Below are 16,027 nucleotides of genomic sequence, written 5' to 3' on the forward strand. Positions count from 1 at the left end.
ATAATATTAGTTTTCTACATTCATAATTTAAAACTATATACATAACAGGTAAATAAAAGGCTAGCCACATTTCTCTCCTAAAATTACAAAATTCCCTGCAGGTTGAGAACTCTTGCACTAACAATAAAGTAAGGGGCCAGGAAAATCGTTGGACCAACCGAGTTCAGGTTGCAAATAAGCTGATATTTATACATATAATATTGTCTACAATCTGTGAAAAGTTTCAGAAGACCAAATCCATATACAGAAGGTCTAAGTGCCTTGTAAAGCCATGCTACCTAATGAAGACGACATTTGGGATTTTCACGCCAGACACCAAAGGACTGGTATGCACACATAGCTTTCTCTTGTTCTTGAAACCTCGGGTTTGAGGCTAACCATTTCCTAAAGGCTTTGAAAGCAGACTCTTTGATAGAAAAACATAATGTTTGCATCCAATTCACTTATTCACATAAGAGAACATATCTGGCATGGTGCAAAAAACATCGCCCTTAAAACAAAGTTCATATCTGTAGTTCTCTCCAGTGACAAGTCTACACTCAACCTAGACACTGATTCTCGATATACCTTCATTAGGAGAGAAACTAAGGATTTTACAAAACTGGGGTCTCAAACTTAGATTGCACATGGACCATATATGCATAATCTGTAAGTAGCTGATGGCTGCAATTAAAGGGGGGGGGGGGAAAGATTTGTTTCTTTGTTAACAAAACATATTAATGAAACTAAAAAATTTTTACTACATACTTATCAAAATTAAAAAATAATGCAAAGAAAAAAAAATTAATTTTACTTATTTTCTGTTTGAAATTAAAAAGTTAGTATCTGCAAGATATTTCTATTGGTCACAATTTGTAGTTCAAATGCACTGACAGCTAAATATTAAATTTTCAGATTGACTTTCATTTTAATAATTGTAATATATTGAAGTAACCACTAAGTAACTTACTTTTAACTTAAACTAAAAAATATATATTTATATATAACTTCTCAACAGGGACAAAATTTGAGAATAAATAACGAAACTTGCAACACCTCATGGAGTTTCAATTTTCATGAGGTAGAAAACTGCTAGAAAGCATCTTCATCAGAAATTGTAAATACTCATCGGCAGTCTGGTTATTTTCGTAGAGTTATTAATTTTCAACTATGGAAAAAACTGTTTACATGTAAATGTACTCCCAAGCAAATCGATTATTCTTATTGAAAAAATTCCTAACTGAGAATATTTATTTTTTGACAACTACTAGTAAGAGTTAATCAAATTTGTGTCTTCAAATCTTAGAATAAGATTTATATGATAGCATAAATTAATTAGCTCCATTTCTAGATATTCTGGAGAGTTTCATTTTTCGTAATAAAAGTAATGGCAAATTGGACTCCAAATCATTAAAATGTTAGACTTTTTCTTCAAATTTTTGTCATAATGATGCTAATTAATTTACAAGAAATGTATTCACATGCTGAATAAAATAGCTTTGGGGGCTGCATGCGACCTGCAGGCCATCAGTTTGAGAATACTGTTGTAACAAACCTCCAATACCTGGAAAATGGGCTCCAGAGTAGAGGTGTCATCATCTAGAAATACATCTTTTATGTTTGACAAAAGCTTCCTAACTATTCAGAGCATGAAGAGATCTTGAAGCGTAAAATGCACAGTTAAATCTCAGTGCTATTTTATAGACAATACTCATCTACACAGTATACAACTGATTGATGATTGCATTAATGAGTTTCATTAAATTCTTTTTGATACTGTTTGAAATTTTGAAATGTGCATTTATTCTCTTACTTCTAAATATAATTACACATATATGCAAAATAAAAACAGAAACTGATGAAAAACAGAAGTTTGGAAAATAAAAATTCTTTAACAAAATTAGATAACTTCATAAACTGTTAATTAAATACGTAAATAGAAACGAAACACTAACCCGATTTGTGCTGTACACACTGTATGAGTTATTGTATCTGAAACAAAGGGATAAGATTGCATTGAATAATGCCAAAAAACTATATGAAGAACATTTTTAAAACTTGAAACAAAATTTTACCTTCACAAATGAAAATATTAGTAGATAAATATTTTAATTCAACACAAAGTACTTTCACACAGTAATAAATTTTTATTAAATTTCCACAATATAAAATAATGATAAACATAATGGATACATTACAGAGATCTTTTATTATAAATTATAAAAAAGAAAATGCAGTTAATTTGTAAATTTATGACAAACTAAAAAATCCAACTGAAGTAATATATACATGCAACACAGTTAACAATTTAGATATAAAATTTCCAAATTTCAAAGCATTTACATACGAGTTCCAAAAATTATTAAGACATGGAACTGGCATATAGTTGATGGTTACTGGAAGTATGAAGGCAAAAAGATTTATATTCATAAATTTGAAGGACCAGTTTTGAAAGTTTAGACATAGAACTTTCTTCTTCAGCTGCATAAGAGCAAATGGCAAAAGAGAAGCTAGTGCTTTAGCAATAACGATGACAGAAAGGAAGGTAAGGTATTGGCACCATCTACTGATGAAATATGAAAACAATTATGAAACAGTGTTAAACAACAGAGGAGCTATGTGTTTCCCTACCTAATACATGGTTCATGTTTCTTCGCATCAAATTTTAAGGCTCTCTTAGTTTGACCTATGTAAATAAAACCACGCTGGTAAGGAATCATATATACCAGAGTTAATATTTGGAATAGGCTCTATTAAGTACAGAACTGCAAATTTTAACTTTCTTCCTCTTATATTACTGCTTGAGCACAAGCTTCTCTTTTATCATTTTTACTTCTGCAGCTGAACACGGTTCTATTTCAACCTTCGAAACTAGTCCTGAAAATTTACAAATATATATTGCACTGATTTTTGTCACCTTAACACCTCCAATAATTGTAATTTGGCATGTTATTTTATCTCAGATATATCTGGTGTCCATCAGAAACATCATGATAAAAACAGCGAAGAGAAAATAACACAAGGGGGGAAATTACTATTGTACAAAATATTGCAGGATAAAATAAAGCAGTTTAAAAACTTTTTTTATTTATGGATTGGTTTGGTTTATTTAATTATGGTAAAGCACACGAGGGCTATCTGCCTAAGGGGAGGGATGCCTTTGTGGAGGACTTTCTAAGGGGAACTGGCTCGTATGCACGTTACACATGGGGAAAACCACGAAAACGTCCATGCAACCAGCCCGTTCGCGATTTATTTATAAACTATATACATTAATAAATAGTTATTTTATATTTTATTGACATATTAATAAATAAATATACGAGAGGAGGATGGATGTGATATTTGCCATTAGTGATTAAACAGATTCCTTTAGTTACAAATCTCACTGGTAAACAGTAATAGCTCCCGAAATTGATGCCATTCTTAGGAAGCAAGCAGGAAAAGGAGCAACTATTGATCAAGCAACCCAATAAGGAAGTTCATATTTGATGATAAAGAATTGCTAGAATTGAGAACTTTTTTAGAAGATGTAGATAATCCTAACGTTTCATTAACAGAAAGACTGTGGAATGATCTTGCAGAATTGGAAACTCTTCTTTCTATACCGTATGTAACCACAAAAAAGGCTGCAATCTGAAGAACTGACAGGAGGCGAGAATGGAAGAATGTGATGCTTGTTCTTTCTGAAATGGAGGGTTTGTTGCAGAAGGAATTATTTCTTCAATGAAGAAAAGAGAAACTAGTTTGCTAGACAATGAGATCCTGCTGAATTCAATGTATGAAGGACCGAAACACTGAATTTTCTTGGATGACGAACAAATTAAAAAGGCAAAGAAAGCCATCTATGAACTTCCAAAGAAGATTTTACGGAAGCTATACTGTTTCTTAGAAATAACTAATGCCAGTTTTTCCATTCCACAATAAATGCTAATTAATATAAATAATTTGCTATGCCATCAATTTTTTTTTTTCCTGTATCATCTATTACTTCTCTTATATTACAAAAATAAGCTGTAACCCATGTGTATATGTTTACACATATATATAAATATCAGGGAGTCGGAGTCTTTCCAGGAGTCGCACATTTTCTCTAATGACTCCACAGTCCTGATGATAACACTGCACATAGTTTTCAGACTTTAAAAGTTTAAAATGAATGTTCATGTAATGACTTGTAAAAACAAGAAGAATTTAACTAGCATATAATGATTAATTACACAAGCTCAAAATACTACTAACAGCTATAAGAAGCATTAACCTTTATTCATTTTCAGATTTTGATTGTTTTTATTTATTTGATTGTGGCAAAAATATGCAAAGCTTATGCTGGGTAAGTGGAGAGATGCCTTGGCAAAGATCTAAAGGAAACTGGCTTATATCCAGATTACATATGGGCTAAGCTGGCAAAGATCTAAAGGAAACTGGCTTATATCCAGATTACATATGGGCTAAGCCATGAAAATGCCCATGGGCTCGCCTATTTGTCTCGAATCCAACCCAGGACAAACTACCCTTATTTAATGATTTTACTACTTAGCTGTTGGTTGTCTTCAGATTTTGAATGCTCAAGTTTTCTTTTTGCTTTTTCAGTAAACATTTATTAGTTAATTAAAAAATATTAAACACAAAGAGGTATACACATTTATTTCTTCTTGTGCTCATGAATCATTAAATGTGCATTTAAAATGTTCGAAATCTGAAAACACATGTCTATGATGCTGTTATCATGCAATGATTTATAAGTACAGTCAAAAGTCGTTAATTCGGACACCCATAATCCGGAATGATCTATAATCCGGACCTCAAAGCTACAAACTTTCTGCGCATGCGTCAATCTGACGCATGCGCAGAAAGTTTGTAGGCTGCGAATATGCGTGTGCTCAAAATACGTTTACGAATGCGCATTTAATGTATAACGGACGGTATAAGCTAAGCTAAAATTATCTAATTCAGTTAATGTTGCAGATTGCGTTGTTCCTTAATCTTCGAATTGGATTCGGCTTATTATTTTTTGCAGACTGTTAGAGCAATTTTATAAAAGTAAGCTTGAACTTTCGATTATGTCAAATAGAATTTCTGATATATATTTATTAATATGTAAAGGATCTACAAAGCGAAAGCATGTTTCGAAGTCCATTAAACAAAAAGTGGAATTGCTGCATAAAATGGTTAAAGGCATATCCTTTGTTTATCTAAACTTTGTTTATCTTTAACGCCGCAGTGCGCAATGAATTGGAAGCTGATCTGTCAGCACTATTCTTAATCTTCAGGGCAGATGTTTTTAATTTATTTGGCTTATAATTCCTTACTAAATGTAGTATTTCATCTCAATGTACTCCGTCTTTGATATGATTTAAATCAAATTACTCGTCTAGCGAAGAAAGTGACAGAGGTTATTGAAAACGAAAAAATTTCGACTGACAAATTAGTCGGTATTCTCGACACAGCAATTATAGGACTTGAACTGCAGAACTTCGTAACTGAACAAGAAATTATGTCTGTTTATAGAATTAAAGAGAATGTATTATGACATAAAAAACGAAGCAACTTAAATAACTTACATTGAAAGAAATGTTTAATAAAGTAAACAAATAAATATTAAGCTTTTTTTTTTTTTTTTTTTTTTTTTGTAAATTTTGATAACTTTTAGATCATAATTGTTCTTTATTTCATAAATTACGGTTTCATATTTTTAATTTTATAATTTCTGCATGCCAACTTACCAGATTTAAACTGATGATCTATAATCCGGAATCGCCGAAGTCCCGACGAGTCTGGATTAACGACTTTTGACTGTAGTTTACTTTTCATCACAGTATTTTGTATGACAATGTTTTAAAAATATGAAGCTGTTTTTCAGGTTTTGCAGTACTTGTAAGACAACCTTAATTATAATTCAATGTAATTTTTGCCACCCAGATGTAATAGTCCAGATTTGTCACAAAGCAAGCCATTTTACAGTGGCACCAATAGTTTAAAATGACTGGCAGCAAAACAAACTTCTACAAAGTTTATATTTTAAGTAGTCACAATTACTGAAACTGATACAAAAATTATCCACACCTAAAATTAACTATATAAAAAAATTCTAATTGGGGGGGATTGGTGGGAGGGGGCAACTTTAGTATGATGGATATTTTGACAGAATCTTAAAGTAGATCAGAGATATTTCCTATTCTTGAGAAGCAAAAATTTTTTTCCCAGAGATTAGAGAAGTGACAAACCATTTTATATGGAAATAATGAGCAAAGCAAAAATTAATATAGTTGCCATTCGTTGAGAAAAATACCAACAAAATGTTAGACAGAAATTAGAATTTTACGTTTTGAGAAAATATCTGCTCACACTCAAAATCAATATTTTATTCAAAATCTTTGCCAAAGTAGGATGTTTTTTGTTGGGAGGGACAGTAGAGGGGCTAATTTAAAATTCTAAAGTAGCATATTTCTTTTCCAATTACTTATAAGGTATTAATTCGACAAATAGAATCCAAAAAACCTGGTATTATGGAAAAAAAAAATTTTTTTTGAGGGAAAAATTTGCCAAAAAATACTTACTTCCACATTTCATTCAGAATATCATCAATTATATCATTCACTGGACGGCTTTCGTTCGAAATATTCATAATGGAACACATTCTGTCAATCAGTTTTTCATTCTCCATCAGAGACTTCCGTGCATTTTCGTACGTGTAGGTCCATGCATGGTCAATTAAATAAATGCTATTAAAAATAAAAAGGTTTATTAATGAAATGATATATTAATATATGAAGTTAGACGTCACACAATAATAACCAAAAATAATAACCAGAGCTAAAATTACACTGGAGCCCATCTCTGGTACTTCTGTTTTTGATATAAATGGTTATTTTGGCCGGGAGTGCAGTGGGCCTAAATATCAGCAGTTAAGGCTTTATGAAAGTGAACCACAATTTCAGAAGAAAATTCTTTTGATCTTGTGAAATGTTATTTTAGTGAGTAAACAAAGTCTTAACTGATTCTAATTTCTGAATAAATGCTTCTCTTTTCCTGGGAAACAAATCCTAGACATAGGTTGAGACTTTGAAGGAAAGAAAGTCCGCTCCCATGAATGTTATTCTCCAAGACATACAATAAATTTATGAGATTTATTTAAGAACAAGTAAATTTTTAGTTCCCGAAGCTATTAGAAGTTATCATCACTCGTACCGTGCTGTCGTGTGCGAAAAAAATAAATAAAATACATTTATTATTACTTAAATATTTTCTGAAATCAAAAAATTGCATCTCTTCTGAAAGTTTTCATTCTTTCTCCACGTCATAGTTCATTTTAAAATTTAGACAAAATTAAAAATTCTACTCAAAAACTAAAATTCAATCTTTTTTAATCTTACAAGAAAATTTTGTTAATTTTATAATGTTTTCAAACACTGAAATATTTCTGTACATTTTTTATAGAAACAACTGAAGTTATTTAGAATTTTGGCTGTTTTCTTTATATTGGATCAGATATTTTCAGTAGAAGTCTATCAGTTGATTCTATGCATATTATATTAAATTCTATGTGTAGGACTTTTAGAGAATGTTAAATAGATATCTCACCGGCTAATCTTTGGAATATGGTAACAGGGAGTTTGGCGACATTTTGGTAGGTGATATAGGTTACTACCTAGGACTTTGGCAATAATGTGAGAAGTACACAGTTCCAATTACGCATTATTTTGTCTGAGAGAAATGAGAGATCCTGAGATATGTCATGTGACATTTATGGATGAATCACGGTTCTTTAATCGGAAAAGGGGGGAAATTTGGAAAAATATCTGCAGTACTTTATAGCATTTTGTATTTAGGTTCATTGTGTGTTGTGTGAAAAAGTGTTGCTTAATTTTGGAGGTTTTATTCATTTTGAAGGCTTTATTCATTTTAAAATTTTATAGTTAGCAGCAAAATCTAGCTGATAATAAGACTTTAGTTGAATTAAAATATGTAAAACAAATAAAAAAAGGATACATTCTGGGTGAGGGGGGGAAATATCTTACTGTTCATCATCATTTGGATCCATAGAACATTTGGTGTAAACACGCCAATGATAAGAATCACTATTCTTTTTCTCCTCTGGATCATCCACAAACACCTACGAATGATACATCAAAATCAGTAACTATAAGATATTTATTTACTGAGAAAAGTTACTACACATACACAGCATACAAATTCAATTGGTTAAATTTTGGTAATTCAAAATTTATAATAAGATTAATTGCATGTAAAGAAATACATACAAATTTCAATAAAATGTCATATAAATTTTGATAAGACTAAATTCCTTTTAAATTTTTTAATATTATGCACTTCTTCAAAATGACAAGTTATTTGCACATATGCTTCAATGCAGTTAATATTTCTATTTAGAACTAAGGGGGAAAAAATTTGTATGATTTAGACATTTATTCCATTAATTACTTTTTTAACCCTCTGACGCACGGTGGCCGCGCCCTGAAACCACCAATTTTCGAATTTTCTTCTCCTCTTCTTTCCAAAATTTATGAGTCAAAATCAATTGATTACTGATCTTTGACCTCTAAATAACACAAAATGACTGCAGAATCATACATGTTTTAAGTCTTAGCACTTCAAATCGGATGCCTTTTAAAATTTGTTTTCAATGAGACAAAATAACTTTCTTTTATTAATATAAACAACTTTGAATTTCAAAAGTTATTCATCGCACATCATGATTTCTATAGTGAACAATAAAAAATTGCAATAATTAAACTGCATATATAAAAAAAGCCTATTTATATTTATGGTATTTGCTTTGTGGTTTCATGGCACAACCATTGCGCCACTAGAGCACTGTACCACAATGCTCACAATCCTCTAGAGGCTCGGTGGTCGCACCTTGAAACCACTGCTCTTCATAATGGAGTTTGCTTGCTTTTCAAAAAGGAACGTTTATTTTTACCCGCATATAGATAAGGGGCTTTGAAACCACAGATTTATATTATTACTAAACAATACATGCACCTACCCAGTGAAAAGGTCTTTCTTTTCCAGAGATTTTTCTCTCATCTCAACACACTTGCTTTCCAAGTACAGTCAAAAGTCTTTAATCTGGATGTCCATAATCAGAAATGATCTATAATCCGGACCTCAAAGCTACAAACTTTCTGCGCATGTGCATTTAATGTCTAACAGATGGTATAAGCCAAGCTAAAATTATCTAATTCAGTTAATGTTTCAGATTGCGTTGTTCCTTAATCTTCTAACTGGATCCGACTTATTATTTTTTGCAGACTGTTAGAGCAATTTTATAAAAGTAAGCTTGAACTTTTGATTATGTCAAAAAGAATTTCCGATTCTGAAGCTGCCAAAGGATCTACAAAGTGAAAGCATGTTTCAATGTCCATCAAACAAAAAGTGGAATTGCTGCAAAAAACGGATAAAGGCATATCCTTTGTTTCTCTAATCATTCCAAAATCTGTTTATCATGCTGCTCTGTGAAGGGGGGGGAGCGTCGTGGCACACAATAAACTGGAAGTTGATCTGTCAGCACTGCCCTTATCTTCGGGGCAGATGTTTTTATTTTATTCGGCTTATAATTCCTTACTAAATGTAGTATTTCATCTCGATGTACTCTGTCTTTGATATGATTTAAATCAAATTCCTCATCATTATAAATATCAGGAATACACATAAAATAGTTTTCTGGTTGCAATTTTCTAATTTCAGCTATGCGTAGTGCTTTACGCAAGCGCGTTGAAAGAAATGTTTAATAGAGTAAACAAATAAATATTAAGCTTTTTTTTTGTAAATTTTGATACCCTTTAGATCATAATTGTTCTTTATTTCATAAATTACTGTTTCATATTTTTAATTTTATAATTTCTGCATGCCATCTTACCAGATTTAAATTGATGATCTATAATAATCTTGAAAAACCGATAATCCGGAATTGCTGAAGCCCCGACGAGTCCGGATTAAAGACTTTTGACTGTTTTGTGATTTTATAAATTATTTCCTGTGGTTTAAATTTAATGTGAATATACTTTGCTATAATTAAAAATAGAAATCGCATAGTTTTAACTAAATTAAAAATATTTTCTGCATATTTTGGGTCGAAATACGAATAACATAAGTATGAATGAGAAACGAACGATTCGTACCAAAGCCAAAAAGACCAAGCCCCCCCCCCCATTAACATAAAAAAACAAAAATTTCATGTGCCAGATGAAACGAAACTAAATAACGTAGGATATATACCAGTGAAATTTAGATCCAGGTAGTGTACATTTGGTAGCACAAGAAAGAAACCCCATAGAAGATACATGTGCGAAACTTGCTGGGTCTATACATATACCAAAAAGACAAAACATCTTAAACAGTGTCACAAAAAAAATTTTCTTCTTTGAAATTTTTTTAAAATGCACGGAGTCTTTTTTTTTTTTTTAATCCATTTAGCCAAACATTCATATTATGTAGGTACTTATATTTTCAATGCTATAGGAAAATTACATAAATGCTTATTTTTTAATATTTTCTGATGATTTACTTTGTAAAATGATGTAAAAAATATAGATAATGCAATTCTTTCATATACATTTTTTTTTAATTCGTAAATTTTGTCATTTATTGGAAACGAGCACGGAGAAAGGTAAATTTTTTTTTCTCCCTACTACCTCAGCAAGTTTCAAAGTCCTAGACGCGCGGTGGTTTCAGAGTGCGACCAACACCCACAGAACAATGGGAGAGAGTAGATTTGGTACTTTTCAGTTTTGCCGGCGCAGGCGATAAAGTCGACAATAATGGTACAACTCATGCCAAACGTAATATCCTCGGTGGTAACCTTTCACGCCTTATTTTCAAAACAAGTCCCAGCTATTTCTTATCAGATTGATTGTTTCTTTCAATGCTAGCATACAATTATATAGAATTTGTACCAGATAGTTCAGTTTATGCCCTAACGCCATTCGCGGTAATTAAGTTGATTAGGATGCAATCACACCCCTTACCCGAAGGCGAAAATATAGAAAAGGGCAAAGCCAAGGGTCATCAATTCTAATGAGAATGCACTAGCGAAGTAAAGCACTGCGGTTTTACATAATTTCTGAGTAAGCTATTGGTACGAATTGAAATAATTCTTGCATTTAAACTTGTATTCCAAATTAAGATTTAAACTTGAAATTAATGTAGATAATTACTGAGAGAATTAGATTTTTGTGCGTAGTTTACGTGAGATGAGATCGCTTGGGGTCACGTGATATGAACCGACGAATCAGGATGTTGTACGATGAAAGCGTCGTAAATTCTTAAATTAATGTGTTTTTACCAATTTATTGGCTTTTTTTACAAAATTTTAAACTATATTAAAATATTTATACCTACAAAATAAAAAATTCTTAAAACTAACGTTTGTCAACACTTTTTATGTGTATACTCTGTGTTTTCGCCAATAAAGTCTACTTGGCAAGGTTTGCGCCGGCGAAACGGAAAAGTACCGTAGATTTTTTTTAGTTCATATATTATTTGTCTCTAGGATCATAATATTCAATTTCTAGAGTTTTTAGTTAAAAAAAATATAAAAAAATAATATTGCATGCATCAAAGGGTTAAATCACGAAAGTACATTACTTATTTTATTCTTATTTTATTCTTCTCTGCTCACATTACAGTTACACTCACAGTGGTTCAAATGAACGCACTTTGCATTAAAACTTTCTCCTTAGGTAGTAACAAATGAGTTGCACTTGAGAATTAGATTTTTTCCCAATGCAAGGAGATGAAGCTAGCTCATCCTTTTTCATTTTATTCAATTTTTGGCTAATCTTTGGAATATGGTAACAGGTAGTTTGGCGACATTTTGTTAAGGTGATAAAGGTTACTAGCTAGGACATTAGCAGTGTACATGGATAAAGTCAAGAGTGTGCACAATGCCATTTTTGTGCAATTCTGGGATATTTTTTTTAAGTGAAAATAGGTCGACGTATACATGGATACCGTGTATGTGCAATTCTTAAAAACGCGGAGCAATTCTGCACTTTCTCCAAATTTCGCACCTAATCTTCATCATGATTAAGCACTTTTGTTCCATGAAAGTTCTAGCATAAGCGTAATTCGGCTAGCAGATTGTTGGAAAAAAATGTTGAGGGGGCGGGAAATGCCTTTACTTCGTAAAAATAAAATTGTATCAAAAAAAAAAAAAAAAAAGCAGGTAGCTGTAGCAGGGTTGGTCGCCAAATTTTCGTCAAGTTACCATAATCCGAAGATTAACCTGATTTTTTTTAAATTTATTTATTTTGTTACAAATGAGTTAAACTTGGAAAAAATAGTTGATTTGAGTTGGTATAAGTAGAAGTTTTAAAGTCCACCATACACAAAAGTGTTTTTGGGCGATTTGGCATGTTTTTAAAAATTGTTGCCAACACCAAAATGACTTGTTTACTGCTCATCCTAATGTTGCCAAATGTTGCATGTACTGTATACTAGGATTAAACCTATGTATATTTAAATAGAAGAAATTAGAATACAATAATTTTATAATCAAACATAGCATTCAGCAAAACTTACTTCCTGAGAATATGCAAAATCATTTCCTGCATCAAAAATCTGAAATAAAAAGAAAAAATATTAAAAAGAAAATAGATTCACAATGTAAAATGATCAGGTCCAAAAGAATCAAAAGCCATAGGAAAAAGTGCAGAATCACCCACTGCTTGGTACATTTTTAAGAATTGCACAAACTCTGTATCCATGTACACATCGAACTATTTTCACTTCAAAAAAATATCAGAGAATTGCACAAATTCGGCATTGCGTACTCCCTTGACTTTGTCCATATATACATCGATGTATTTTCCCTTAAAAGTCAAAGGAAATTGACAAAAATCCTACTCTTACTTTTGTAAAAAGCGCCACACATAGCATGCCAAATAAGTAGGCGATTCTGCACTTCACCCATGCAATAATCATGCTTTTAAATACACAGACTGTTTCATCACAGGAAATTAAAGACAAAAACATTTACTACTTCAGAAATTGACCCGAGTGCAAATGTATTCCTACCGAAAATAAATGCTTTTCCCATCCTATCTTTTAACTGCATGTATAAAAAACTGCAGCAATAGCATCCAAATAAAAACTATACTGATATGATCATGAAAACAACAATCAGTTGCATACACTTTACATCACTGTGATATAACTTTCATAAAGTGATTATACATTTTGTCATTTCATGAAATTGAGTACATAAAGTTGATGAATGAAACTAGCAATCACAACGGAACATATGAAAACAACACCTATATGAATTTACATTAAATATTATTCTATATGTCAAACCCGAGAAGCAAAATATTTTTTAAATGGCGTACCTTTAAGTATAACTGGTTTTCTAGCTCTTCATCAAGATGAAGGAGAGAATATACTCCGAACGTGGACGGAAAAATGCAATGCGTCATTTACTGAATTTTCCTTTTACATATAACCAGGGCTTAATTTCTAAGATTAGAAGTGCCGAAGCCCTATGGAAGACCGTCAGCAAAGAGGAACAAGAGTAAATAAATAAATAAAATGACTATTAAACTCATTAATAATTTTAAAATTAAATAGTTAATTATTATCAAATTAATTAATAGTCATTTAATTAATGTTATAAATTGTTATTTAATCAATAATTATTATATAATTAATTATTATTAATTGAAATAATTAAAGATTGAATTAATTAAATAATTAAAATTAAATAAAATGTAAAGAGATAAATCGAAATTCAATAAGCGATTTTTGATAAAATTTTTTTGTCAAAATAAAATTTTCAAGATAAAATTTCTACTGAAATTGTTATTCAGTTACACAAAAGATGTGCCGTAAGCCTTCTTATTCAGTGCTGGGGTGCGTTTCGGCTAGAATTATGATTTATTACAAAAACTAAGAAGCATCGGAGCCGAAATCCAGTGGGCTCCGGCCCAATTTAAGCTCTGATTGTAGGGGGAGGAGTTCTTTTATCATCACAAAAATTAAATATACTTAAAAGTATAGCTGATGAAAATTCCAGGGCGAAACAGAATGAGGGTATGAATGGGTAGGAAAAAAGTCTAATCTTTGGAATATGGTAACAGGTAGTTTGGCGACATTATAAGGCGATAAAGGTTACTAGCTAGGACTTAAGCAGTGTACATGGATAAAGTCAAGAGTGTGCGCAATGCCATTTTTGTGCATTTCTGGGATTTTTTTTTTAAGTGAAAATAGGTCAACATGTACATGGATGATACCGTGTATGTGCAATTCTTAAAAACGCACAAAGCAGTGGGCGATTCTGCACTTTCTCCCAATTTCGCACCTAATCTTCGTCATGATTAAGCACTTTTGTTCGATAAAAGTTCTAGCATAAGCGTAATTCGGTTAGCAGATTGTTGGAAAAAAATGTTCAGAGGGGGAGAATGCCTTTACTTCGTGAAAATAAAATGGTGTCAAAAAAAAAAAAAAAAAAAATAGCAGGTTGCTGTAGCAGGGTTGGTTGCCAAATTTTCGTCAAGTTACCATAATCCAAAGATTAACCGGAACAAAAATGAGGGGAATCTTGGTGAGAGAGTACGTTCTGTTTGATAGCGGGGTTCTCTGCTTATATAATTATATCCATCAAGCAGATGTATGTCATGGATATGTATGGATGTCATGTATGTATGGATAAAATGAATCCTGAATCTGACTTCTAAGGATGAATGTAAAGTTGCTGGTTACGCTTTTCGCCCCCCCCCGTATTTGCTTACATTGTGGGAAGACGATGTATAGGACATTCTTGAGCAGTTTATCTCAGTATTTCACTCTTATTGTACTCGCTGTCACTTAACGCACGTTTAAGAACACAAATTTTCCTTCCTGCGAAGAAAACTAACTGTAACCATCGATAACAATGTAAAGGACAAGGTTTCCGCATGTGAGTGAGGGCATTTTACTTGAACGTCTCATAAGTTCGTATTTCTAGGGAAATAGAGTATTGCAAGGTCTGCTTATTGTTAAATTAAAATGTTAGGAATTCTACATTTTTTCCCTTTAAATTGTGGTTCAGTTTTATAAAAATAAGTACCGGAGCTCATCTTATTTAGGGCTCCAGTGCGCTCCGGCTAGAATTGTAATTTATCTTAAAAATGAGAAGTACCGGAGCCGGACTCCAGTGGGCTCCGGCGCAATTTAAGCACTGCATATAACACAATTTTCTTAATTAAACAAAATTTTAATATTGCACTTTGTATAAACTAAAAGGGAAAAAATGACAATACAGCAATATAATTAGGCTGTTACGTTTCCAAGGGGTAAATTTATACGAATATTTTTTCAGGTGAACTAAAAAACAATTTGTAATTCTTTACCGATTCACTCAGTTTGTAATGTAGGATTCGCCATTTGCTCTGTGGAATAGACAGCGATAAAAGTTGTTTTTCATGTACAGAAACAAATTCTTTATAAAGAATTTCATCATTATCTTCTGTATCAACAGAACCGTTCTCCATCCTGAACAAAACAAAAAGTACAGTAACGTAACTCGGTAAGTTTACATCAAGAATCTCTAAGGTACATGTTGCTCTTTTCTTAGTGAAAAAAAGTTGTTCGGTTACTGAAAAACATAAATTAATTTTAAAAATAATTTCTTAAATGACAAATAAGAAATTATAGTTTTAAATGTTTACACTTTTTTCTAGATATTATGAATTTTCAACATATTTTATTACGATAAATAATATTCATTATTAAGTATGTTTACAGAATATTATAAACTTAACTGAAAAAGTTTGGCAACTGCTTAGGGCAGAAAGACTTAGCGAGTGCAAAACAAGAAATCGTCTACTTTGTCTTTCTTGGAAACAAAGAGGTTAACGTCTTGGAAAACAAAATACAGTTGAACACACGGTAAAATCCTAGTATACGGTACGGCCTTGGTGCGATTTTTAAAATTTTTTGCCAACACCAAAATTACTGCTTATCATAAAGTCGGCAAATCCCGTGTGTACCGTACAGTAGAATTAAACCGAAAACACTGTTAAAATCCTTAGAATGATTCACCACA

The 16,027-nt window shown here is 31.7% G+C and overlaps 1 protein-coding gene across 2 annotated transcripts in view; it reads right to left on the reverse strand.

Annotated features, from left to right (window-relative positions):
• Window positions 1-15,546, reverse strand: part of TTLL12 (Tubulin tyrosine ligase-like 12) — a 56,951-nt gene extending 41,405 nt beyond the window's left edge. For both annotated transcript variants that reach the window (XM_035351354.2, XM_035351352.2), the window contains exons 1-5: window positions 15,333-15,546; window positions 12,529-12,567; window positions 8,001-8,095; window positions 6,540-6,704; window positions 1,935-1,971 (exon numbers count right to left, since the gene is read on the reverse strand). In XM_035351354.2, the coding sequence (XP_035207245.1) occupies window positions 1,935-1,971; window positions 6,540-6,704; window positions 8,001-8,095; window positions 12,529-12,567; window positions 15,333-15,473 (477 nt within the window). In that variant the 5' untranslated portion in view covers window positions 15,474-15,546. The remainder of the gene's footprint in view (window positions 1-1,934; window positions 1,972-6,539; window positions 6,705-8,000; window positions 8,096-12,528; window positions 12,568-15,332) is intronic.
• Window positions 15,547-16,027: the final 481 nt, after the last annotated feature.

Source organism: Stegodyphus dumicola, chromosome 2, assembly GCF_044657685.1.
Source record: "Stegodyphus dumicola isolate Sdum_Otavi_A_Nest chromosome 2, ASM4465768v1".
Taxonomy (NCBI): Eukaryota; Metazoa; Arthropoda; class Arachnida; order Araneae; family Eresidae; genus Stegodyphus; species Stegodyphus dumicola.